At 42.3% G+C, this 26,651-nt stretch overlaps 2 protein-coding genes and 1 long non-coding RNA gene across 9 annotated transcripts in view; all 3 read right to left on the reverse strand.

The window, feature by feature from the left end:
- The window catches only part of LOC111267766 (uncharacterized), a 16,826-nt gene extending 7,328 nt beyond the window's left edge, over positions 1 to 9,498 (reverse strand). Inside the window, exon 1 of one of the 3 annotated variants that reach the window (XR_002684809.2) lies at positions 7,850 to 9,498. This is a non-coding gene — a long non-coding RNA (uncharacterized LOC111267766). The remainder of the gene's footprint in view (positions 1 to 7,849) is intronic. The other 2 variants (XR_002684810.2, XR_002684808.2) reach the window with 2 other exon arrangements.
- The window catches only part of snu (ABC-type transporter snustorr), a 69,537-nt gene extending 50,164 nt beyond the window's left edge, over positions 1 to 19,373 (reverse strand). The window contains exon 1 of one of the 2 annotated variants that reach the window (XM_022846251.2): positions 18,868 to 19,373. In XM_022846251.2, the coding sequence (XP_022701986.1) occupies positions 18,868 to 19,035 (168 nt within the window). In that variant the 5' untranslated portion in view covers positions 19,036 to 19,373. Of the gene's footprint in view, positions 1 to 10,421; positions 12,691 to 18,867 lie in introns of those variants that run through there. The other variant, XM_022846250.2, reaches the window with a different exon arrangement.
- Positions 19,374 to 20,854: 1,481 nt separating this feature from the next.
- Positions 20,855 to 24,052, reverse strand: LOC111267771 (uncharacterized). 4 transcript variants are annotated; one of them, XM_022846261.2, is made up of 4 exons: positions 23,560 to 24,052; positions 21,808 to 22,277; positions 21,315 to 21,461; positions 20,855 to 21,084 (listed from the first exon to the last, which is right to left on the reverse strand). In XM_022846261.2, exons 2-4 carry the CDS (start codon positions 22,206 to 22,208, stop codon positions 20,988 to 20,990), a joined length of 645 nt encoding a protein of 214 aa, XP_022701996.1. In that variant the 5' UTR covers positions 22,209 to 22,277; positions 23,560 to 24,052; the 3' UTR covers positions 20,855 to 20,987. The 4 variants fall into 4 exon arrangements, with proteins under 4 accessions (XP_022701996.1, XP_022701995.1, XP_022701994.1 ...); XM_022846260.2 differs by lacking the exon at positions 23,560 to 24,052 and adding an exon at positions 23,048 to 23,255; XM_022846259.1 differs by lacking the exon at positions 23,560 to 24,052 and adding an exon at positions 22,480 to 23,030 and having other exon boundaries at positions 21,269 to 21,461.
- Between the last annotated feature and the right edge of the window lie 2,599 nt (positions 24,053 to 26,651).

Genomic DNA, 26,651 nt, shown 5'->3' on the forward strand with positions numbered 1-26,651 from the left:
TCGAGTAACAGCTATGTGCTTTGAAAAAATAGCTCAGATTCACCATAGCGGACTTCGGAACAAAGAACCGTTCGCAGAATCGATGACTCGGGGTGCGCGTCATTACCATAGTTGATATTGTTGTCGGTCGACAGCTAATTCCGTGAACCGTTAATTGCAGCAAAGCATTATTACGACCATACAATAAGCTATGGCAGCCATTTTGATCTCCGATCTTTCGTGTCTCATGCGCAATGTAACATTTGTCTTATTTTTACACGTTCCACAAATTTCTAGCTGCGGTCTAATAGTATAGAGGAACAACGCTCAGTACGCCGACGCTGTCGCTGCCATCGGCACGAAAATTGGCAAAGCATTTCGACCGAAGGTTTTTCTCTTGACGTCCAACGATTTTGTTGTTGACAATACGTCTAGTATCGTTTCATTCGACAGCTTTCGTAGCCAATAGTCCGGCTCCGTAATTTTACAATAAAATAATGTTACATCATTGAATTGTCCATTACTGCATTACTGGCGCCTGTGCTAGCGGGATGCTGCAGTCGTCGTTTGACGCCAACGTTCATTCATGGCCGTAAGGTCGATGGCGGCATCCGAATCAGGTACGTCTTCCTTCCAGTGATTTCTGTTGTCTCATACAACAATGCCTCTTTGCAATGGTCCGAAATGAAATATGTCGTCATTGTGGGCGACAAGCTACTGGTCATTCGAAGTCTGAAACGGTTGGCGAATATGGCCAATGGTAACATAACCAACTAGGTAATTTTACGGTTGTATACGTGTGAAAGGAATTCTTATTGGGAAAGAAACGACAATACCATGAGGAGAGTACGGAGATAGTAAATTAGATACTATATTTTTAACCAGATCTAACAAGCTTCAGGCATTGGTCATATTTAAAAAAATACTTGCGGTCCGCGCAAAATTCGATTGAGGAGTCAGCAGATTTAGCTTGCTTTACCAGTCGCACCATTATAAGCTACTGCTCGTTGTGCTAACGCATTGGTTTACCAATACAATGATACACCTCAGTGTAATATTATAAGATTATTGGCAGTTATTGGTCATCTGTTCATTAGCAGACGGTTGGGCACCCACGTCCCGTACGCACAAAAGCTATTAGATACAGCTAGTGGCCAATTCTACTTTGCAAAAATTCGAAAACCTCGTTGAAGCCCACCGATCGTACCATCTATACCCATTCAATTCAACAGAGGGCGCACGGATACTCACGACTAATTTCACTAGCCAGTATAAATCGAAAGATTTTGTACATGCTTTTTATTAGTTCTGTCTCGTTCTACAACTAATGCGGTTGGTCCTAGCTTGTGTGCATCTCTATTTTTCCGTGCCCCAAGTAGGCACATTACCTAGACTAGTATGTCTAGCATTTTAGATTTAAAAAAATTTTCAGTCACAGCGACCATGTAGCACAGATGTTATGGTCCACATAGTACTTTACGCATCATCCTTCCATTAACGCCTGTTATCAGCGTTATATAGATGTGTAAACGAAAATAAACCCGATAATTACCTCCTGTATTCATTTTACGTCCTATTTCGGCGCGGCGGCGGTGGTGATCATGGTGGGGTTGAAGGCATCAAAAGTTCGATAACCCCACTATGCCCTGACTGAACGAACGTAACATTGGTACTAACCAATATACCATACTGTGCACAAAAATATTGCCATTTCGACTACATTATTGATATCTGCTTATAAGAGCTATTCCTCTTGTATACATCGTTATAACTACATATATTATATACGTTTCACTTCAGTTCGATCGTAATCTATCTCCCCCGTGTATTTTTCTACAACACTGTTTTACCACCCTATCGTTATGTGGCCCAATTCGTTACCCGCTTTGCAGCTGGTGCAAATCACCATCCATCGATTGTTGCTGTTGTTGTTACTACTACAGTGTATTCTTGCCTGCACAAAGCCGTAAACGGGTTTACTTAGCTAGCTTCTTCTTCTAGCAGCTTCATCAGGAGCTTCTTCTTTTTCTCGATTTTTGGTTTACGTCGTCTGATACGTGCCACTCAATTTCTATGGCCGTTACCACATCGGCCGCTTTCGTGTCACGGTAGTGTGATTATGATGGCAGTGATGATTATCACTTCTCCTTTAATAACGTTCGTTACTGTTCCGCGTATAGAACGCGGTCGATTCTACCAGCAAACGATGGGTAGCTACGCCTGCTGGGCCGATGGCTCGGCACGATGAGAACTATAGTCGAGTCAAGTTATTTTCACGTTCACGCTGTTGGCAGAACCTGAATATTCACAACCTTTCGCTACTACGAAGCGTAAACAAAGTTCACAATTACGATATTTCCTTGTGCTCAGCCAATGCTCTGTGGGCCGTCTCCTTGTCGCCCAAACGATGAGAGGAATGAACAAGTTGAAAAAGCAAGATGCACGGAGTCGAAGATGCCCCCTACGTGTGATGATAATGAATGAGAAGGTGAGGTCAGCAAATGTCAAGCGGTACTGAGTCCACACACACACACATATATATATATATATATATATATATATATATATAGCAGCGAAGAAATGAGAGGATAAGCCGGAGTGAGTAAATCGGGAATAGTCTACTCGCTAGTCAGACAACAACTCTTACCTAAAGTAGGTGCTTCCAATCTTATCAATAATATATTGTTATTTATATGAAAACAGGGCAAATTTCTCTAAAAAAGGCAAACTTCTTCTCGCCGCCGACGCAGTTCTAAAGCTATTCGAGTTTATAAACCCTCTGCCATCATATACTATAAATTCTCGAACAACCTAAATTTGAACATACGTATTAATTTAAATTTAATTGAAAGAAAGTCAAAGGTTTAATTTCCTTATTGGCGCACAATTGGCACTTTTAAACATAGATGTAGTAGTGCTTTGAAAACAGTGTCTTATATTTTATCCAATAATGTATATCTTTCAAAAAATACATCAGATTTCGTTCTAGTTGACCCGATGTTTTATGTATATCAAAAAAACAGGACAAAAAATTATCTCTAAATCTATCGACGACATTTAGTGTGCCTTGTGTAGCACCTTAATTTCCATAGTTACAGTATAGCGCTAAAGTATCTTGCCTGCTAATCTAACAGGTAGGCGCAGTCATCTAGGTTCGAGGGACGGCGCATTCTGGAAGGAGCCAGTAATCTGAAGCATTATTCTGAGCTCGTAGTGAAAAACATACAAACGAATCGTTACTCGAGTAAGATCTCAGCTTATAGTGCGTCGAGCAACGCAATCCTCAGACATTACTAACGTCGATTTTTTTCAGGCTCGATAAAGCTCCTGGAATAACCGTTATGGATATACCCAAACGTGTGTTTTAGTTTTCTTCAGACTGCGAAGTTGTACGCACAATACAGTAAGACGATACGTAGCTAAGCAGGCATAATGTTCATTTTGGTTTTCTGTCGCTAAGCAGTGCGTTAAGCAGGTAAAACACGTTACGTCTATTGCTGTTTTGTTACAGGTGCACTGTAGCAGACGATAACACCAACCACATACCGTTTACTCTAAACTTGAATTAAAAATCGAGCTAAACTTTGATCCTATTGCAATGCACCTATATGCATATTTTGATACGTTACCAATCGCTACTGTAGTTATGACTACGAACAAGATGGACGCTATACATATCAAATTTTCGTTCTACAATTATTAGTAACTCGTACTACGATTGCGTGTAATGGCAAAAAAGTATTAACTAAACTTCTATCTTCTGTAAGTTGTATGAAATCATTAATATAGAACACCTAGCTCATGATCCACGTCTTATATAGTATGGGTCAGTGAGCGAAGATCGCATCGGCGTCTTACGTCATCGAGGCCATAAACAGCAACGTTTATCAAGACATTTTTCAAAGTTGTCAAATCACGTTTTCCTTTAAATTTACCACGCCAATGTATGACGCTCATTTCTAGCAGAAACGTGAGTATAAAGCAATGGCCTCCCAGCCCAGGGGTGCCGGTTACAGGTACAAATGGATTATAGTGTACATGTGTCATTGGTCGATCGCACGGCTGGCGTGCTTACTTCTAGACATATTCACTGTTCCATACAACTAGCAGCAACGCAGTAGGATTGTGTCTATGATGTCCTGTACCTCAGTTTTTCGCCCATTGTAGACTCGTTTGCTAATCGCACTGCTGTCAGCACGACCCCGGATAGCTCAAATTCATCAGTTTATCTATCTTCTTGGCTGGAGGTAGCGCTAATATAGCACAGATGACTGACTGACTGACTGACTGAAAAGGGCATCATCTCTAACCTGACATCAATCGTCCATGCCGAACGAGCCTGACTGATCATCTACTTCTCTGGCAATCGGGCGAATTTTCCAAGAGCGATCCTTTCAAGAAAACTATACGAGATGGGATGGGGTGATGGCTATGCCGATTCTAAGGTAGTTCAGCGCAAGTTAGCGCTTAGCAACGGCACCACCATCATGGCCACAGTGGCGGTGTCGTGTCCGCTGTTGTTGCCGTACGATCAGCAGTTGGTTGACGAATGGTGTCCCCGCTTTGCTTCTGTTTGCACGGCTGGCGGTCTGTTGCAATAATCTTACTGTAAAAAAAACCACCCCCGCCTCGAATCGGCCCGGTCATTTCGTCCTGCTGCTTGGACGTCACTTCTGGCGGCCAGCAGACAGGGGGACGTCAGCTGTGACTACTCCGATGCCGATTTCGGCTTTCGACCCGAGTACGTTCAGCTTCGCCAATAGCAGGCTGCGGCTCTGATTGTTCCGGTCGGATAGGGTCGCACCGTGGCCGCAGCGACCAGCCGCTGCTCGCAGCTTTCTTAAGCGGTTAACAACAGCGTCGATGTGATTTGGCGGTCTGTTGATTCTCGTAAGTGACAAAGTACCCGTCACCAGCTGTAGCTAGAATAAGTTAGATGGCCTTGAAATAAAGTGAGTGGGCACTTGTCGGTCGCACAAAGCGCGCCAATCGCAGTTCACGTCTAGAGTCATGGACGGGCGATTGGTCGGTCATTGCTAACCGATGGTCAAGTTCACTGTCAGACAGACAGCCACAACAGCGGCTAGTTACAAGCGCCAGCTGCCGCACTAACAACTGCTGCGGCCGCGACAGTAGCAATGTCTACGAAGATAGCCGAGCAGAATGCCCAACAACATTACGCAGATAAATGCCTGAAAGGCTGGACCTATCGGCCGGCTAATGCCGCCGGAGTTCTTTACGGCGGCGGCGGTAGTAGCAGCTGCGGTAGGGGTAGCACATCACTCACACACACGCACCCAGATTTGGCAAAGCACGCGCACGGCAGCAGGGGAAATACCAGGCAAATTTGGCGATAGCAACTATGGTCGCAGTAGCAGAAATAGCGAGAAGAAAGACGCCACACAGGCGGACAATGGCTCATGCCACCAAAGTCATTATACCGAATCCCGATGAACCCCCTGAATGGGGGTCGCTTACGAAACAACACCGAAGCAATAGTCGTTTTGCCATGTCCAGTGTATCTGTACAACGGTCGTGTCCGTAACGAATTCGGCGGCCAATTAACGACGACTAACATATCGAAACAAACGTACGCTGTCGCGGACGCAAACACAAACAGACTGACCGTTCGGCCAATTTTCATCTAGATGATATCTATCCGATTAGTGTCGTATTTTTTCAACGGATGGCGTTCAAAAAGGATAAACTTATTGATTCAACGTTGACATGTATACGCTTGAAGATATGAAAACATTTGTATCGATACGTGAACTTCGCGTTCGTTTCACGCTGTGGGTAACACTCGAGCATCGTTTGACACGTACCTGCGTCGGCAAAACTTCAGATGTAGATTCATATGACTACTAATTAGAAGACTATCTTTTAGAGATATGAGATATTAAGCTTGAACACCATAAAGTAAATCGCTATGAACTGCTGTCGGGACTTCCCATTCAGAAAGAGCTAAAGAAAAAGTACATGATCGCGTGACTGAATGGCCGTTCCACCTAGAAAACGGGTATCTTGGATGGAATGCCAAATTCTATTTTAGACATAATTAAGCAAAGCTCTAACGACGAAGCGTATCAATACGAAGTTGAATTAAAAAGTTGCGCATCAATAAATCATCTATATATATATATATATATATATAACCATAAATCATATACAAACGTACAAACTGTATATAACCGGACAGACTTGAAAAAAACGTGCGCATAAGTTCACTCCCAAGCAACAGAAACAACTCTCTCGACGACAGAGTCAGAAAGGATCCACGAATGCATTTCATAGTTGAAATATAAAAAAATATTCGAATAAAAAGGGCACCTAACAATGTTGTTATGCCCATATGATAGCGTCGTCTCAAAGTACTGATTCAACTCGGCCTCATTTGGCTTCTCTTTTTTGCTTTCCAGCAAAATTATCTTATATAAAATATACAGGGCCTCTTAGCTCAGACAATATTTCTGGAAAGCCGTATATATATATATATATATAATGTGTTTCTGATAGCAAAATTAATGAATTTAGCCAAAGCTGTTGCTGCTTACAATACACTTTCTGGAAACATGAAAAGCCAGCGATGCCATTGCTTTCGGAGTCTTGGTCTTGCCAGCTTGGTTCGCGGGTCCGTCAAGCCACCAATAATGGTGCACAAAAACGCTCGGTCGCAAATATACGTTGTTGCACTGACCTAGTAAACGACTCGTGCAGAAACTTCGTTGATCAGGTCATCCCCTCGTGGCTCTTACATAATGCGGCAAGTCGTCTAAGTATATGGAGGGGATTCCATCCTGCGCAGTAATACGGGCAGAATCGAAAATCGGCTAAATTTCCAGATAGATGGTAGAACCCAAATTACGAGCAAGCAAGGGACCTCGAGTGGTGTACACTAGATATTATATGGCAGACCAAAGTAGTAACGTTACGCCCTGACATGATCCGAATCAGCCGGGTCCAGCGAAGATAGCTGGACAGCAGTTAGGTATACTTCTACCGACTCCATATTGATATTTCTGTTCAGTCGAGCATTAGCTAACTTGGATATTGAAAGAGGCGAGGCGAATCAAATAATGAGCTATGCTTTGCTGTCTATAGGTAATTTGGCTGACTTTTCAATTTTTTTACGCTAAAAAAGCTTTGTTTACAAACAAACACACGACCTCGTTGTGTGTCGCCATTGGACAGTGTTTTTTAATCAATTTCTGTAGCTGTCAGGACGGCAATAAGTTCACTGAACTTGATATAGGTACAATTCAAATCCCAAACGCTAGCCTTTTTAATCTTTGTCAACTTCGTTTTAAATCGCGTTAATGCGACAAGTTACCAATGGCTTATACGAGTACTACTGAAAACGGCCAAGCCGACTTTCGTAATCGTGGCCTGTGGATTTTGTAATTATGCACTTGCCAAAAGCAAAGGCGTTCACGCTTCGAAACATTAATATCTTAGGCAAGTCACCTGTTTTCTCATGACGTCGTCTGTTCAGAGTAGCCGACTCAGCATTGCTTCACCGATATAAAGATCTATAATATTCTTATTTAACTAACTATAACTAAGTATCCAATGTGTGAGAGTGCGTACGGCCATAGTTTAGACAAGATGATCTAAGCTGCCTTACATCTTTCCATCTAAAATTAGCGAGTATTAAACACTGCGTTCAGTATTACTATTATTTATACGATCGTTCGTCATAATTCTGTTCCAGGTCAGGCCATCTTTCATGCCAGAACTACGTTAATAGTGCTGTCCGAATTGTATGAATAGACCCCTTTTTTCAGCAAATCTAAGCCCTTTTCACATAGAACAGATAAACTGGCCACAGTTATAGCGTCAACACACAAATCGATTGCGTGATTCGACGTACCGTGTTCGGAAGATTTAGGTTGAAGAATTAAACCACCAACGTTAAAGTTTAAGTTGATTATTTGACTGCTGATTGGTCTTCTTCTATATTACATTTTCACAAAAATTCAAATGTATTCATCCAGATTTGCCTATGAAATCAATCATTTTCCATCGAGGAGATGAGTGCAGGATGTCCGATCGAAGTCTACATTGTGCATTATATCGCATACAATAAGCGATCAATCAAGCGATACCAGTGCAGTCGCGATCAAAGTCGAGCTTCGAAAAGCTTCAATATGAGTAGCTTTTAATTTTTTACACTATAATATTGTAATTTTTAAGATAAGCACAAATAGAAATTCACAATAAACCATAGGCCGACTGGGTTTACAGAATCGCCGCGCGACGTTAGGTACTTTGATAGCTAAACTATTTATCGTTACTTTTGTGCCATTCATCCCTCGAATCTATTCGTAGGCTATAAAATAAAGGAAAGTGCACATAAACGAAATAAGAGAATTCTATAAATCGGTGGTCGCATTACTGAGGTGTTCGACGATAGTCGTGCCATAATTATTGCATCTGAAGTTGCAGTTGATGTTCTTTGAAAGCCTATCGGTGGACAGCAGAAGGCAACAATGACAACCTTAACTTTGACGCTGATTTAGCGGCGTTGTTTGGCCATAGCTCGACATTTAAAATTCGAAAGGCTCCGATCACACACGACAGGATCTAGAGTAGTAACGGTCACTAAATGGACAGGCAATGTACGGCATTGGCTAACGAAAGGTGAATGTTCCACAGGAAAATCGTCACCTCAGGACTATATCCGGGCCCATTGACCGATCGGAGCGTCTGCAGTATCCCCACGTACGACACCAACAGCTTCGTCTGCTGCTGCTCGCTTAGTAACAGCGGCGCTGTTCATATGCGACCGGTCTAGGCAGAGCCAGCAGCATCCATTGGACATCACTGACCAGCATTTGCATCGACAATCGACAATATTGGTCACAACCAACGTCTGTCTCACAGCAATTGCAGGAAGTACTTCACATCACAGCCATTATGCCATGGCGTAGACGTGTAGCAGACAAGACGTTTCCAGCCACAGCAAACGGCCAAAGTCGCCGTTGTCTGCTGCTGCATGCTGTTTCCATTAAGGTGCCGTCGGTCGAATCGTCCGATTCGAATAGCGCTGGCGGCATCACAAGGGAAGCGATATACGGCGACGCATCATCGTCATCATTTGTGCATTCTCTGCTGAGTTTGACTGTTTGCCCATCTGGTGCTGTGGAAAACGTCTGATGCTTCCGACGTTTCCATAGCCGTCCGTCCTATATTATATACATAATGCAAATGCGCTAATAACGTGACTCGCGAGTATGTGTGTGTGTACCAGTTTATGACAGGACCTATATTGGGCAGCTCCAGAGTGACCGGAGAAGACTGCAGGAGAAGCCCGGTGAAAGTGACAGGCACAAAGAAGCCCAATAACGATTACATCATATTAATAAATAAGAGATTCTTTCTAGATGGTGGATTATTTGAAAAAAAACATAAGCATCAACCTAGAGCCTTTCGAATAGGTAATTTTCTAGTTCGCTCTCTAAATTTTTGTGTGAATAAACCATTATATTCCGCAAAAACATGCCTCAATCTGGTCAAACTATCGTCAGTTGTCAGGTGAATCAATTTTAGTCGCAAACAACCCGCAACTAAAAGCTTCGGGAGTTTAGCCAGCTAGACAGGAGTACTTTCAACGATAATCTAACTCAACACTGAGTGGCGACTGCTAGACCCCTTCTGTGAGCATTTTCTTTAGATGCAATCAAATCTCGTGCGTGTTTTGATTTGGGAACGCATATTATCATTGGGTAGTGTGTGTCCCCTCATCGACGCGCGGTAATACAGCATAACAACATTCGAATCCGCCGAGAACGGTCCCTTCCTAGCTGCCGGCCTAGATTCACCTTTCGAAGGCGGCTCGATAAAGCGTCACCGTTTTCGCGCCACCACTCCTGACGTCGTCATCTTCGTCAGCGCTTTCATCAGAAGGATGGCAGAACGGGCTCTACCTTCTGCCCTGGCTACGTTGGCGTGTGTCAACACGTTCACATAGGTGCACATACAGGGGCAAGATTTAGTCGAGATAGTGGCGGTAAATATAAAATCGGCAGACTCGCATCTATTTTTTAAGTGTATGATACAAGCAAGCATGACAAAGTGATAGGAAAGCTCTAAATCCCGTAATGTGCGTACAGATTAGTAGAACTGTAACATTTGTCCCGTAATGTAGACAATTGAATTTTCTTCATGCCAACATTTTTGACAACACTACTACTACGCTGTCCTTTTCGGTGAAGGGAACGCGGTACGTAGGACAGAATTATTAATTGCGCACTAGCTATGCATTCGGTTGCAGATGCGGGTCCTTGGGTTGAGGTGGCATTTTTCTCCATATGCCCCGTAAAAGTGTTTACATCAAACAGCCATCACCCATTGTAAATTCGCACGTTGTAAGACCTATAGAAAGCGAAGGGTGTGACGATTGACTACCGCTGCTACTAGTACTGGAAAAAAAACTATTTTACCTTAATAGCTGGAGGGTCCTTTCCTAGCGAGTGTACGGTGTAGTCTGGATTGAGGTAACCCCTGTAGAGGCGAGATGCTGGATGAGCGCTGTACTCCCTATCGACGGCCCTATAATCCCGCATGTCATCTTTTGACTGCTTTCTCTGCTGCCAAGCGCCGCCGGACCGTAAATAACGGGGCTCTGATTGTTCACGTGGGTCGTGAAGATCTCTCCAGGCACTCATTCCAACGAGCACACGAATTCCAATAGCCGTAAGAAACAAAAAACCAAGCACACGTCTCACCATCGGAAGGGGCGATCCACCGATGTCAGGTTTGGCTTTTCGAGCGCTACATCGTCAGATAATGGCAGGAGGTCATAGGCGCTTTCCGATTGTTATGGCACCACTACAAAGCTGTTACAAGCTAGATGGTGTTACACCTTCATCACATACGGACACAACTTCTAGAGACTATTTGCATATCGAATTATCACGAACCATCCAACAAGGATCTTCCGTACAGCTTCCGTATGATCTCTTTAAAAGCTTTCTTCCTGCATGTTTATCGAAGATCGTATTCATGAAGCGTACGCGAGATAGAATGCACAGCTGGGCAGCTCTCTCTAGAAATCGACCCCCACTTAGCTTCAACGCGAACTCGGTGTTGCTCGCAGTTAAACTTCTTCGGTCATTTTTGGTAACCACAGCAGCGGGGGGTCGTGGCTAGTTTGGCCAATCGAACATTTACAACCATTAGCATCGACACTATCAAATCTCCGCACGCTACTGATTACCGATAACTAATCAATTAACGACTAGCCATTGTTGCACTGTTGCAAGCGATCACGGCCGTAAATAATAATAATAATAATAAGATTAACAATCACAGGTCCGTTATAGTAATGACAAACCCCACCGCCAGGAGACGCACGGCGAGAACTACTACAGCTGTAACAGGGGGAACAGCAAACGGACCAACGAAGCAACAAGCCAACCGGCAACTACCGAACGTAAAAAACGAACAACGTAAACCAAATCAAGAACAACAGACGGTACACGTCGAAGACGTCGCGGTATTATCGCTGGTGCTGCTGTCGACGCTTAGACTTCGACTTTCGGTTCTGACCCGGCGTCCGCATGACCCATGAGGGAAAGGATAAACTGTGGCAAGATACAGACGTCGACGCGGCCGCGGCTGTAACAACAGCAAGCTGCAAGACGTTCTGAAGCCGCCGGCGGCAATGATGGCGGCAGCGGCAACGACGAGGGCTGCTCAGACGAGGCAAGAGGGAACGGAATGGAAGCGGAATCGTGGCGCTCCTTACGGACGAGCCGCGGCCCGCTAATGGCGGCGATGACGGTGGTGGGTTTAACTGTAGCTGAAGCGATGGCAGCAGTCGGCTGGCAATGGCAACGAAACTTTCTTCGACGCATCTGTATATCTGTGTGTGCGTGTGTCTAAATGTGTTATACAGCGACTCGATGCTGCGCGTCTCGTAGGGTCTAAGCGTCAGCGAGTTCAGTCTCCAGTTATGGCAGGCTGTTAGAAGCGTTTGCTACAGAACTGCTAGGATTAGCCCGCAATGATGATACCGATGTTTGGCCCGCATGGCGGTCCTGAAAACCTTCAAGAACGAGATTGGCAATGAGAAATATGTACCGGTAGAAAGATGCCAGCAGTCGAAATAGTACAGTTTATAAGTGCTTTAAATTATTTGGGCCTTTGGGCTCCGGCGATGTCGTTTGCATTACGGGAGGAACAGGTACCTCTTGAACTATGAGAAAATGCGCTCAGTGGGCCAGTGTGTCTACATGGGGTAGCGACACCTCTCAGGCCCAAAACAAGATGCAGTATTTATGGACAGATCTTTCTATATTTCACAACAAGGTTAATTTCACGGATTATATAGCTTGAGACAGCTACAAAAAAGGAAGGGAAGCGCGCAGGCTTGTTGCTATGTGGTGCGAACCGCAACGGCTTCAGTAGCCAATGCTGAACAAATATATCCGGCTAGACAGCGTCATCTACTAAGGAGTAATTTAGGTCCACAGAATAATTGTTTCGCAGTTATCAGACATAAAAATCACTTTTTTTTTTTAAATTTAGTATTCTTTTAGCAGGTTTACATGCTAAGATGCGTTAAAACCAAATGTCGTTTATGTATATACTTCGGTCCAAATTACCAAGGACTGTTTGATGTCAAATAAATCGCAATAAGTAAGCTTGATCAATGGGGATGTGTGGAAATAGCTCAAATAAAGTACTGGCGATACGGTAAGGTAGCCGGACGATAATGCCCTATACTGCTCGGCCGGTGGAACAGCGCGCAAATTTGCTCATGAAAAACAGCCAAATACGGGCGACAAGGAAGTGACTAAAACAATGACTGTAAAAGCTAATGCTCTCGCAGTATCTTTCTCCCGGACCATCGATGTACTACGCTACAAGATATGGGAGAGTCGGTCGGAACGATCGTTTTCTCTCTCAGACAGGTCACTGAAGCTGCTGCTACTTTTTACGAAGCTTATAATACTCGCCTGCGTAGTGCAATAAGGAAAACAGGCTCCGCAGACGCCCGCACGGGTGCGCGATAGGCCGGGCAGAGCGGAGGCACTTATTCTACTCAAGGACGACCCAGTTGATTAACGAAGCCAGCTAATGTTACTTGCCGTGAAATGCAGTGTCACTAAAGAAATCTTATTGGGGTCAGTACCTACGTGATACTTCAAACAACGTACCTAAAAATTTCGACCTGACAGGCCGCTCGTAAATCAGGCTCCGAACTGAACGAGTAGAAGTACCTCTACAGCATGGTCAGCATGAATGCGCCAGGCCTATGTCAAAATTGGAAAGATCTTTTCAACGGGATGAAAGACCACAGCACACTAGGTGAAGATACTGCTCCTCACGAAATTTCGTAACTTGGTATTGGCAGTGATGGGAGGGTTCGGCCTAGTTCAGACGGACATATACCGCCATTTTTCAGGACAACCGAACGAACTCGCACATCCAATATCGCCTGATCAAAAATATCAACCGCCGATCCACATGCACATACAACGCGTTATACCAACAGTCCCCGTAAAGCACAGAATATTATTTATTTTTGTATGCAGTTCAGCTCGATTTTAATTAGTCTGATAACGAACTCTTTTTCTGGTGTTGCTTCGATCATATGGTGCAAGTCATATTTTATTAATAGATAATAGCGAATACTATAACTTTAAATCCGGCGCACCCCTAAACTCTACCTACAAACAAATAACTCGGTCTCCATCTGCCAGACTCGACAGCGGATGCGGAGCGTTCATACGGCCATTACTGCAAAAAGTAACTATTTTCACATACTTTTAACCCTTCTTTATTGTTGTGATCTCTGATCAACTGTCGTAATCGGTGACTTCCTGCGATTTTTATCCGTTTGCTATGCACTAGCCTTTAGATGTTATGCACGGAGAGGCGTATCTCATCAGGGGGAACGGGGTTGAGGGGCAATTCTCTTGTAAACGAGTGAAATCCGGCTCTTGCTATATCTAAATTCAGGAACTATGCAGATTTAGAGCGCGCCGGACGATATTGAGAGAGAGAGAGAGAGAGAGAGAGGTGGCGCAGAGGCGTATCTCATCAGGGGGAACGGGGTTGAGGGGCAATTCTCTCGTAAACGAGTGAAATCCGGCTCTTGTTATATCTAAATTCAGGAACTATGCAGATTTAGAGCGCGCCGGACGATACTGAGAGAGAGAAAGAGAGGTGGGGGGGAGGGGTAGTCGGGCTGAAAGGAGATGAAAGAAACGCATATATCAACACTGGTGAGCAGTAGACAGATTGGCAGGCTGGCTGTCTGATCTGAGCCGAGGTCAATGATTGCGCTTGCCGCCTCCGCTGCTGGTGTTGCTTTTTCTGCAGCTCGTGACATCGCTCGTGGCTGATACCCTAGTAAATCGCGTGACTAAGCGTCTGGACGTGCAGTTCGTCAAGCAAACAGACTTGACGTCTACAGCACAAAAAAGGAAGGAGTGGGGATACATATAGAGATAGTATAGATCGATTTGAAAACGAAACGGCAGTTAGGTGCAAGTGAAGTCTGAACGAAAAAAATCTGCATTCGTTCTAGTAGTTGTGCAATAGCAACGCAGTGTTTTTATCTGGATAAGGCTGGAAACTCTGGTTCCAGCTGCCCTGTTCACTTGATTGGACTACGAAAAAGCAGACTTGATGAAAACGGGAATACACCCAGTGGTGACAACGATGGCTGTGTCTTCAAATAGAAAGAGATATATAGATGAACGCCGGACAAACCGATTTCGACATCTTGCTCGTTATTTATTATTATGAGAATAGCTTTTGTTCGTTGAGGTCGATACGGGCCAACGCTACAATGTTCTCAAAAAGGTTCTATCGTCAACTATGGCAGAATCATTAGAAACTAATGACAATATCTCCGATCGTGGCTGCAAATTGAAAGCCGAAGAAACAACCGTGTCATCGAATACTATCATCACTATTAGCATCATTAGATCAATGGCACGTTACGAAGCGCGCGTGGAGCTAACATGCCTCAAGGGCAGACATCAAACAATTCTTGAGATGCAGCGTTGGCTTAATGTATATACTATTTTTCGTAAATGTGCCGTCCGTGTCGTTCACACCGTGTGTACGCATGTCATTGATGTTCTTCTTTGCAGGACATTTAGCAGCAGCGTCTGCATTCAACTATTTACTGTACCGACGGTAGCCTTCAAATTATGGTTAGGACTATTTGTATTTCTGCTTTAGAACAGAATTCAACTGCGCATACATCGAATATTAACAAATAGGAGTAACCTGGAGGGGTATAGGTTGGTTTCATTCGATCTACTCTGTTGCTGCTACTGTCGCGGCTGAAGCTTCTGTTAAATTTCTGTTGTTGTCAGCACCTCATCGTCGAAGCAGACGCGTTCTCACATCGGCTACAAATTAGAATCTACATTAACGATGGAGTCATCATCATCATCTTTGTCCGACAACAGCGTTGGCAATACTTCACCACAAAAATAACAGCAGCCTCAGTCACTTTGAGGTGCGTTTTAGTCTTCATAGCAAATTTTTAGTCGAACAACGACTGCTATTATGGGGCCCTCTGGCCACGCGATTTTCGCCACAGTCGCCAATATGCCCCAATATTGTATATGAATCCATGTAGCAGGGTTAAACATTATTGGTCGAAGCGGCAGTATCAGCCCAGTCTAATAGTTGAACTAACAACGGTGTAATTAACACGCTGTGTCGTAACGCAGGCATTTTCGATAGCGTCGTACATATCTAGTTGGGCAAAGTCTTACTCCTTGTTTGGGGTTTTTTTTGTCAATTTGCTTACAGTATACGACGGCCCCATCCCACTACACTTTGCCCCTCGCCATTGATGTCGCCCGACAAAGTGAAGCCGAGGCGCAACAGATCGAATAAAGTCGATAGAAAGACAATATTCAGGAGCATCTCTGCATCGTTCTAGCTAGTCAATATATATATACCCACACACGTACATTGGAACAGATACGAGAAAATTATATTCTCGTATCTGTCCCAAAGTAATCGAAGTGTTAACGCTATGCGATTTCTTTGATTCCCGCTTTCTCTTTCGCCCGCCCCGTTTTTATTCAATGGGGCCACTTGTTGTAATACAGCCCAGCGTCACTATCACGTATTCAGTGAGTTGCTGGGCATTTCTCATGAACATGTATCATCGTTTAACGGTGCGTCAGCTGCTTATCAGTGTTTTTATACGGTCAGTTCTTATTATGATCGAAACAGCAAGTTGTAGAGTTGTCAGATATCTAAGTGATGAGTAAAGCTAGATGAATTAGATCAGTCTAGACCATTTTAAACTTGGCTATACCAATATTGAGGATACGAATCGGAGGAATTTTATCTGTTGAACACATACAAGGTAGGGGGGTTCATGATGGAAAACCCTGGGTTAAAATTCTCAGAACGAAAACAGTCGATGACTTTTCATCTGTTTATATAATGCGTGTATATGTAAAGTCTCGTTAATATCCTTTAAATTCATTTTAAAACGGTTCACTTGAGCTGATCTGGGAAAAGCTTGTTAAAGCAATGCTAAAATAACAATGAAAATCATTGCGTTAGTATTAAAAAATCTATGACCTAAATTTTGCTAACGTCTCTATCTGTTTTTCATAAGTAACCTCAATTGACCCACATTGTTAAAATATCTCTCTTATTAGCATTGGCCCATTTCCGATCTTTCTAGAACTCAAGATAAATCTAATTAGGCGGCTTAAAATCGACCGTTGGCATCGGTTTTTGAGACAGTACAAACGGAGTTTGTACTATCTCAAAAACAACCGTCCGTTAATCTAAAATATCACAGAGGGCAGTATGCTTATAAACTCTGCGTAAATTCACCTGAATGAAGGTGTTCTATTAGCATGTCTAGCTCGAAACTTGCTGACGCCGAGCCAGCTGTCTGTCGCCGTCCTACGGCAAAGCAGTGAGTGGCATGGAAGATACATACGGGTGAGGGATGCACGACGTGAGAAAAGAAAATCTTCGAAAAAAACAAAAACACCAGCGACAGACGCGCCGGGTGTGTTCGAAATTGTCAATTAGATAAAACGGCATTCGATAATCTTATTCTTGAATGTAAATAGGCAATTAATCCTCTGCTATTCGAGACAGGTACATGATAATAACTGCGTATTGCGGGGCCCTTTTTCAAGAAGGATTTAAGTTGACCCGTTCGCCTGAGGCCACTCGCTGTTCGCCAACAGCACCAATGAGTTGATACGATAACATCGATTCTAGGTTTACTCATTCAGAATCGAGCGTACCATTTCGTTCTATGAAGCAAGTGTGCTGCTATTTAGCAAACGGGAGACGCAACACTTGATTTAAACTAAAAGACAAAAACGTACTTTGACGTACAGTTAAACGTAGTAGGTAGTCACTTTTAGTTAAGGTAACTTTGTCACTGTTGATTTAATAATAGAGCACAACTCACATCGGTGCCCAGTTCCCCTATTTGTCGCTCGTCAAAATTCAGCTATGACTAGCAAGGAACCAATTCGGACGATCGTAGAGAATCCATCTACCTGACAACTTTTGCTAAATCGTCGGAACAGATAACCAAAAATATTAGGCAGTCTTCCTCTGATCTATGCATATCTCTGACCATTTGTCAAGAAGAAGACCGTCTGACATGTCGTTTGCTGCCTCATTGCTTAAGAGCAAGAGCAATTACGATATATATGTTTTATTTCTGAACTTTCAATACGTTTTAATGTGGTTAACTCAAGGAGTGTTCTCGTAAGGATTTGTTAGTAAATAACAAATGGTATGTACAAACAATCTGGCTGATGCGAGCATTACCGTAATGTGTTTGCCGCTTGAAAATTGTGCGGATTTTGACGGCTTTAATGATGAGCGATTGGTGGTGTGGTGTGGTATCTTTATCTTGATTTGTTATAATTTTTTGCTTTAAAAAATATTGATAAACGCTACGCCGAGCAGCGTTGATACTTTAGTACGCTGTAGCCACCGGATGGCACAGATAATAGGAGAAATTCCGAAAATGCCTTGCTCGATCGATTCATCCATCGGATTTAGCAAACGAGGGAAAGAAAATTATTTTTGCACGAGTTTCTCTTTCCAACGACCTGTCTATATCTATCTGTATCTTGTTACCTATTTATACTCTGTTTGTTTGTTGTTGTTGCCCGGCGACGCATAAAATCCTATAAACGCGTTGGTGAGGCTTGCACCGGCGCACGTCTTTTTTTTTGAGCCAGGAATTTACAGTTTAATTACGTTGTATACGTTGGGCATTTTTCTAAAGCTGCATCCTCTTATTTCATCTACTGTGAGTATCTTCGAGATCATTTGTTGCTCGTGTGCTCAGAAGGCTAGCAACAAGAACGGTTGACGACCCCATCTAGGAATATTGATGAAGCGTCGTTTGAGAGCTACGATTCGTGGCGTTGCTGACTCCCCATTCAGCTAAACTTAATTCATTTAAAATACAATCGAAATTTCGCCGTACCAACATATCGTATAAACGTAAAAATTTTGATATAATGCTATTATACGGATACGTATTAAGCCAGAAGAAATTAAAGGAAATTAATTGAGCAGTTTAACTGGAAATCGTCAGATTATACGTATAGCAAAAGTGGATAACATAGAAGGAGTGTAAAATCGTTACTGCGCACTCGGTTTTCCACAACTACTTAGTACTTACAAACAAACTACTTAGTAATTTCGATGTTTTTTTGTCCTTGTTGTCTATTATAAATTTTCTGTTGACTACAGGCCTCAAGATTGAATGAAAGAAAAAAAAACTTCCGGCTTGATCAAAAGAACACACCAGCTTATTAAATAGAGATCAACTATACACCAACCTAGTTGTCACCCTTTATACAGCAGCGTTTAAGGGTAGTAGTGCGCCAAACCAATGCAGCTTACCTTGCTATCTTGGAGTGGAGGTGAACCAAGCTTCTGATTTAGATCAGAACTTTTGTCAGACGTCTCACCTGAGCTTCCTGTCGAGTTGATATTTCGAGAATATATGCGTACTCCATTCTTGCTGATATAAACATTACTTGTTCTATTTCGATTTTCACCGAGGGCCATTATTTCCAAAAGTTAGAACCGCTCACGGACAACCCACACTATTGGAACACTCAACAAATAGTACGTTGAATCGGCAGCTTGCCTATGATCTCGACAGCGGTCGAAAATGAAACTCTACCACCTACAAGCTATTATTTCATTTGCCAGCACAATGTTCAAATCGGGATCTAGCTGGCTCGGACATATCGTGTGGATGTTTCGGTGATCAGCCTGCTCGTTTTATTACAACACAAACTACATGTAACCGCAGCCTATATTCACAACCAGACTAGAATCTAAAGGGTCACAAACGCACTCACAAGATGTACAAACGTGGCTGTATAAACAAGCAATAGTGGCGAAGTCCGCGATTACCGGCGGATACAGAATCACTAGCGTCTGTTTAGCTGTGCTCGTTTAAGACTTTCTTCGATTTAGCCTATCCTTCTTTCTCTAACACTCCCTTCAGTTTCTCCTAATCCGATCGATCCGTCGCCGCTGAGCCTCAACCCCATGATCGGCTTTTCTTAACGTTGTTAGAGTCCGCCTCACAAATATCATGGCAAAAGCAGGAATCAGCCAAAGTCTATTATATCGTTTAGAATATCGCTTTCAAGCTGAATATGATTGACAACGCCGGTGCAAACTTTCAATCATTAACGGGTATGGTTCAACGACGCCACGCCCAAAGCAGCGGCCGAACCCTATGTAGGCTTTTTAGATGTCCTTAATCCCGCCGACTGAATCAGTTGGCGCGAGTCCTAGGTGAAGTGTGCTGCCGACTAACGGAATAAGGCACGTATAGGATATGGAACAGGCTGACGTAATCGGGGCGTCCCAGTCAAACCTATTCGGCAGTAGTGTTACCTGTCTATGCAACAACGGAATTAACTATTGATCGAGGTCACAGTCCTCAAATAACGGCCAAGATTCACTGGTTCAAATCGTTGTTGAGCCCTCGTATCGTCTATTGTTATTAGGATTAGGGAGCACCAGCAACATGAGTGATGAAATACTGCAAATTTCAGATTGTCTAAATGGAGTTTTTAGGTATATTTACATGTCAAAGCGACATTATCAAGCGTATCAGATTCAAATGGAGACCTATAGATAATTTCGTATCAGCTATAAAACTCGTTGAAGCTATAGCCCTTGCACTACCTTGAAAGGTTCACCGAACAGGTGGTGGTGCTTGTAAACAAAATTATGAAAGTTATGCTAACGTGCTAAATAATACAATCATCCTCGAAAATCCGAAGGCGCATGCGCACAAAAGGTAGGCTTAAAAAAAGATGATTCAGTTTACGATTTTCAAGCACACAAATAGCCATGAAAAGCTTGTTCGCACTACTAGGCCTGTTCCGCAAACAAGTTCTCATTCCGCGCATATCTATTTGGTCTATCCTAAATAGAGTATTTTGTTGCCACAGTGACTTACGTTATAAGGGCATAGCATTGTTAGCGGCAGTATCGCATTGCGCCTGAATTAACTTAAGCTAATGCTTAGGCATCGCAAGATTTCAGTTTTTTTCACCATTATTTCTTTTATGATACAGCATGATTATATTGCAGTCCTGCATACAAGTTTATCGCGGTATAAGTGCTAAAACGAATATCATGGACGGGGTGCAAGCAAGTACAAATGAATCTAACTGTGACTGACTGAGACCCAAAGGCTGTTTAAATGATGCAGTCAGCTGAGGTAGGGTAGATCTAGATGAACATCAGTAACGAACAGACATTATCCTTGATGACCTTGGACGTTCTCCTAAATATCATGGATTTTTAAAAGCGAATGTTTACCAGATCGTATATAATCAATTCAAAATATACGAATGTATAGATTCTAGAGCAGCTCCCGAGGGATCCAAGGTAAATAGGTAAGATTTATTGTCAAAAACAACTTCGTTTAAACAAATTGTCAGACGAAACATTACTTTCTATTGCAAAACTCGTTCCGGTTGTCTAAATGGTTACGATATGTTTATAATCCGGCCCGGAGAAGCCATCATGCAGGTGTAGTTTCTAGCGATTCCTCGTATGAGTTTCGGGTTCGAATACATGAATTGCCTGTGTACAAATTAAGCCATTTTAATAAATACAGATAATTATTACGCAATAGTTGGACAGAAATTATAGACTGTGACGGCCGGGCATGTTGAATGTCCAGATTGTCATATGAGATCGATTAAGGTACATGATTGCAATTGCACGTTACTAGTAATTGCTTTAGCCAATTTCCGATGGAACGTACTACCGAAAGGTTTATATCACCGCCGAACATGCAACAAAAACTTCACCTAAACCGGGCTTTATCTATCACACCGCGGCCTTCTGCCATTTTATCAAACGCTTGACGAATTCCATCTTCAGCATCCTTGAGCTCCGCGCCGCGCATTTTCCGAATCATAATTAAGGTCTTCTTGAACTCCTCCCAATGAATGAATCTGTAACAGGCGCGGAATACTTTCAGGCACAATCAGGCGTACAACGAATAGGTTACACTCAATCAAACGTATGTGATGCATTTAAATACGAAACTTGGACATTTCCATATTTTCGAGCGCTCGATATCGTTAAAGTTATATGGGAATATAAGGCAGTGCAGCTGTCGTCTATAATTAAACCGCGACTGCAGTTGTTGCTAGCAACTAGTTTACAAGTCAGCTCTTGGTTTTCTCCGCGGAACGCAAAGATACGCTAGTCGACAAACCGTGCTTGAGATGATTTCACAACGCAGTAAATCAGCAACAACTAACCAGAAAAATACAATAAATACTAGACAACACCTACGCATGGTGATAAGCAAGAACGTCGAACGCCCACTCAAGTTTTTTGTCCGTATATCCCACAAGGGGCATAGCTAGAAAACAAACAAGTTGCGGGAAGGTCACTTCTGATTCATCGGTGTTTGCATCGATTGGCATCGTTGTTGTTGTTGTTGTTGTTGTTGCCCTTGATAACGGCGATCCTCCCCGCTCGCAACAGCACGCGTCCGCCAATAAAGATCCCGTGACCGTTCTGGACGATACGTATTTGTTGCTGTCTGAATCTCTTGACGAAACATTTTTGGTAAAAAATACACTATCGAAAAGCTCCGTGTCGGAGTCTTCTGTTACGGCTCTTCCTCTGAGCTTCGCTTCACGACCTCGGGATCTTTTTGTTGGTCTAGGCGACGGCATGACTTCCGGCATTCGCACAATATATGTAAATATACGGTTTAGCAACGGCCTTGGGTCTGAACTCAAGTCACACTGTAACAACTATCAGTACGAACATTACACATAAATCCTTGAAGAAAAAGAGAAAAAAAGTGACCAAAAAAACAACACGCTATTTCCGAATAATTGCTCTGCTGCATAAGGTACCCGATACAACGATGCGTTTTACCTATGTAGCTGGATGCGGTGCCCATTTTTTCGTGCCATGGAACACACTGGGCTTTTCGTACGTGTAAGATCTCACCTTCGTCACAGTATTACAGAATTCCTCCCTAGAGGCAACTCCTCGCGGAAAAAGCTCAAGGAATTCTTCATGCCATTTTTGAATAACATGTTCATGTAGCCGGCTCTCTTCGACTAACTTAGCAACGTCGTCCTCTGACAACTGGTGGTTTCGCCATAAAAATTTGCGTATCTTTGATAAGAATCGAAAGGCAAGCAGCCTAGGAACCGAAATCATTCTTTACTGACTATATACGTGAGACCTGAGCGAAGCTCGTGCTTCGTCTTTTCGGCTATCTAAATAAAATCCTTCATCTAACGCGATTCTTGTATTTGGGTAAACACAAAAACATCTGGAAGAAAAGTGGAGTTGTGGCAAATTAAATTTTAAAAAAATGTAACATCCGTTTGAAGTTTTCAATTGAAACGACGCAATTTTTTTTCAAATGTTACGTAGATTTAGCTATAGTATGATCACAGAATATAAATAGCTGTACACAAGTGAATTTTATAATGCACCTTCCTGTACTATCCACTCGCCGAAAACTTGCACTAACGGAAATGGGTTGGCAAATAGAAAGGTAACTTACCAAGTTTCTCCAACTGCATGAAGGCTCACCTAAAACATTCTGTAGCGTTAATGCTACGCATAACGCAGCTGAACGTGGTTTTTACGAGTGGTTGCTTTTAATTCTGTTATAATTCAAATAGATACTGCTATTTGAGGCTTTAACCGACATTGTTATTGGGCGAAAACTAGCCAAACAGGGCACTACCATAGTACAACATTTTGATTAGCCCTCTGTAACGTGTCCGTCATGTAAACATCAGCGTTTTGACACCTACAATTCGAATGCGACTGTGTAAGGTGTCCCTCCGACCAACGATGGGCTTAGTTTCCTATCCATGCACGCCAATGTTTGTCGAAGACCAAGCAAAAATGCTGACATTATCGACACATCGGGACCTGACTCGGTCTGGGGGGAAATGGGGAAAAAAGCAACATGCAGCTATTGTCCTTCGTCAATATCCAGCACACAAAAAACGAACGCTATCTGACCGACTTGTGGCAGTATACAGTCTTTAGTGTATAACAGCTTACCTTCTTCTATTCACAAAATTGAATCATATCAATGATATTCATACATGGTATACGTGCTATTTGTACATTGTATCCAGTTATCGTGATGTGTCATCTACGAATGTCCATTGTCGAATCCGGCAGCCTCTATTTTCGGTGAGTTGGCACGATCACAAACGTTATGACTATGACGTAGGACTATGATCCTATGTATTACTTGTATATGACACCCTGACAAAGGTGTTAAGAAATGATGATGGTATTTGATGCCCGCTAAAACCACCAACAAAGCGTCCTTACGTACGCTTCTTATAGTGTTCAATTGTTGACTTAGCTTATTTAGTATGATATACACACGTGTACTTTGATGGCAAATTAATTCACATGTATTTACTGACACAAATACAGTTCGGCAATGACGATTTCAAAAATTAAGCGGATAAACGAGTATCTCGCTATTAGACTGCAGGGCTGCATAGAGGTGAGTTATTGTGTCGTATTCCTCTTGGCCATTATCTTCATTACTATCTTACCTTCCGCCATTTTGACGATATAATATTTATCAGGCTCTTTCTCGTACGTGGGGACTACCCTCCATCGGCATCGTTGAGACTAGCGTACTGTTTATAGCTGTTTACAGAGAATGACACCAATAGCCATTAAGGCACCAGTGGCCACCTAAGTCATTATAAAAGCCTATGCTACTTCTAGATTTTACGCACACCTCTGCCCAAGAAATTTTAGCTGGCCGCTTTGCTTATCAATATTTAGACTGAAAATTAGACGAATTACTCAGAAGTCTGCCCATGGTTTTCATTAACCATTGCCGCTGCAACAGATATCTTAAATGGTTTTCTTGGATATGAAGTGCGTACGAGGTGGCCTTTGACTGAGGTCAATTGGGACGGCTAGGTACGTTTTATCGCCCCTTGAACTTTATAGGCATGTGATGACTTTTTGGGTTTAGAGATGAACATCTTATGCGCCTAGAAATAGGTCCTCTTACATTAATAATAATAATAGTGGTCTCATGTCACAGCTCAAAGCTGGTACGTTCAGCTTTCGGAGGCAATAAAGTTAAAATTGAAATATAAATAAATGGAAAAGTGCCAGACAAAAGACGTGAATAATTAGCAGAAAATGTCAACTTAGCCTCTTCTCTAATTAGCTGATGGGCTTTAGAGTTTAGTTCTTGAGAACTGCCTTTTTACTCTGGTAAAACTGGACAGTCCCGCGTCTGTTTTGCCATTGATTTAGATAATTTGTTATGGCCAGCCAAACTATAGTACACACCAACAATTACTCCCTTGCAGTTGTTGTGCGTTACCAAAGCCGTTACATTTTGTCAGTTACTTCATCAGCCTGTTCTACTATAAACAGATTTCATTTAAACTATAGTTGGATTGTGCATCTATACCGTCACAGTCAATTTGTTGGAACTTTTCTTTTTGAAATTCCGCGGCACTAATTCCGTTAGATGGGCGATGTTAATTTGATTGATTTACAATAGGGTTAATGAAATGTAAATTATTTCAGTATGTGGTTAGTATCCTTTAATTGAATGAATATCTTCTTTCAGGTAGTACGAATAGTTAAAGTGGGAAGACGGGATATATAAAACAAGGTCGTTACATTACAACAACGTCCACTGAAAAGTTGGCTTGAATTCTAGCGTCTCCAAACTGATAGACTTTGCATAAATGTATTTACCTTGATGGCATTGTATTCTTATAAGAGTTATCAGCAAGTACTAAAATCGCATGGGTTTTCAAGGCCAAAGCTGAGCTTTTAGCCAGGGCTAGGTTTATGGGCATATTGAAGGGAGACAATAATAACGCATGTATCGAAACTTAGAAAGCACTAGTCAACAGCTTTCATGTTCGCCATACTGCCATAAGTTTCAATGAAAGCCCTATAAAAGCATAGGAGATACCACACTTACAAATAATCCCGATTAGTTTGGCAACATATACTTTTGTATATACAGTCGTATCATTTAAATCGTTAAGATATAATAATAATTAAATAAATAATAATTAATAAAAATTAAGATCGATATTCGTTTTCGTCCTAGTGGATGGCTCCGAAAACATACGAAACTCTTATACCCAAGTTCCTGTTAACTTGCCGTTTTCGAGATAATCAGTATGAATAAAGAACTTGACAACTTTAAAAGCCCATATGTGAACCACTAGACATTTGCCACACGAATTTTATTATCCTTACTCTAGCAATTATTTTAGCTAGTCCGCAGTTTTTTTCGTCCATACACTGTTTTCCTAAGTCCACAATAAGAATTTAACCAGATTAAGAGACTTAATTAAGAGCACATCAACGGCATTGATCTCATCTCGAAGGGATATCGTTGCTAACGTAAAAAACCTGCAGTCTGGCTACCGCATGACACGACTTCGTCATAATTTCATGTATCAAAAATCTGATTTGGCCAAACAATTTCCTCGTGGCCATCGTCGGCGGTGTACGTCGTCGACAACCTACCTGGTAGATTACACAAACTTTAAGCACATTTATGCCCCGAAGAAGATTCGGTAACCCACTGCTGCCAAATTCAACTTGCCAGAAGTTAAATGGATTAATTACTAGTCATAAATGGAATCGTGAGACTTTTAAAAAATTAAAATAAAAAACTTGTAAATAATGTGTAAGCGAGCAAATTCATTTTATTGGTATTTGTTAGCCGCAAATGAATAGAACACTTCTTCTCATAATGTTTAATAATATACAAATACTTTGGTTACCTGCTGAATAGAAATTTTAGGATCATATTGATACTTAGGTCGTTTCCTAGGTTAGTTCTGCCGTTGCTCACCCTGGGGCATGATGAGTACCTCACTGTCAAACTTAACAATAATATCCATTTATGCTCGTTATAGAAAAAATTCAAGTGCAGACACTCAGAGCAAATATGTTTTGTTTGGTCAATTATGCGCTTATCTACCGTTACAAAGAAACTAGAAACATCCTATAGGTTAGGCTTGATTGACGTATTGGTATTGCATCGTAAAACCTTAAAATTTACTTAATTGACGCTGAGTTGTTAATAGACAAATTGTGTTAATAACAATACTTCTTTTGGCTATCCAAGTCTACCT

This window comes from Varroa jacobsoni, unplaced genomic scaffold (genome assembly GCF_002532875.2).
Source record: "Varroa jacobsoni isolate VJ856 unplaced genomic scaffold, vjacob_1.0 scaffold_1218, whole genome shotgun sequence".
Taxonomy (NCBI): Eukaryota; Metazoa; Arthropoda; class Arachnida; order Mesostigmata; family Varroidae; genus Varroa; species Varroa jacobsoni.

What these genes read in the sequence shown, in the direction of transcription:
- LOC111267771 (XM_022846258.2), bottom strand. Translation starts at nt 22,695, where the DNA reads ATGATTTCGGTTCCTAGGCTGCTTGCCTTTCGATTCTTATCAAAGATA. An exon ending in GTTCTTGCTTATCACCATGC is followed by an intron (nt 21,462 to 21,807) that starts GTAGGTGTTGTC and finishes CGCCTGTTACAG; the next exon opens with ATTCATTCATTGGGAGGAGT. An exon ending in ATAGATAAAGCCCGGTTTAG is followed by an intron (nt 21,085 to 21,314) that starts GTGAAGTTTTTG and finishes ATTTGTACACAG; the next exon opens with GCAATTCATGTATTCGAACC.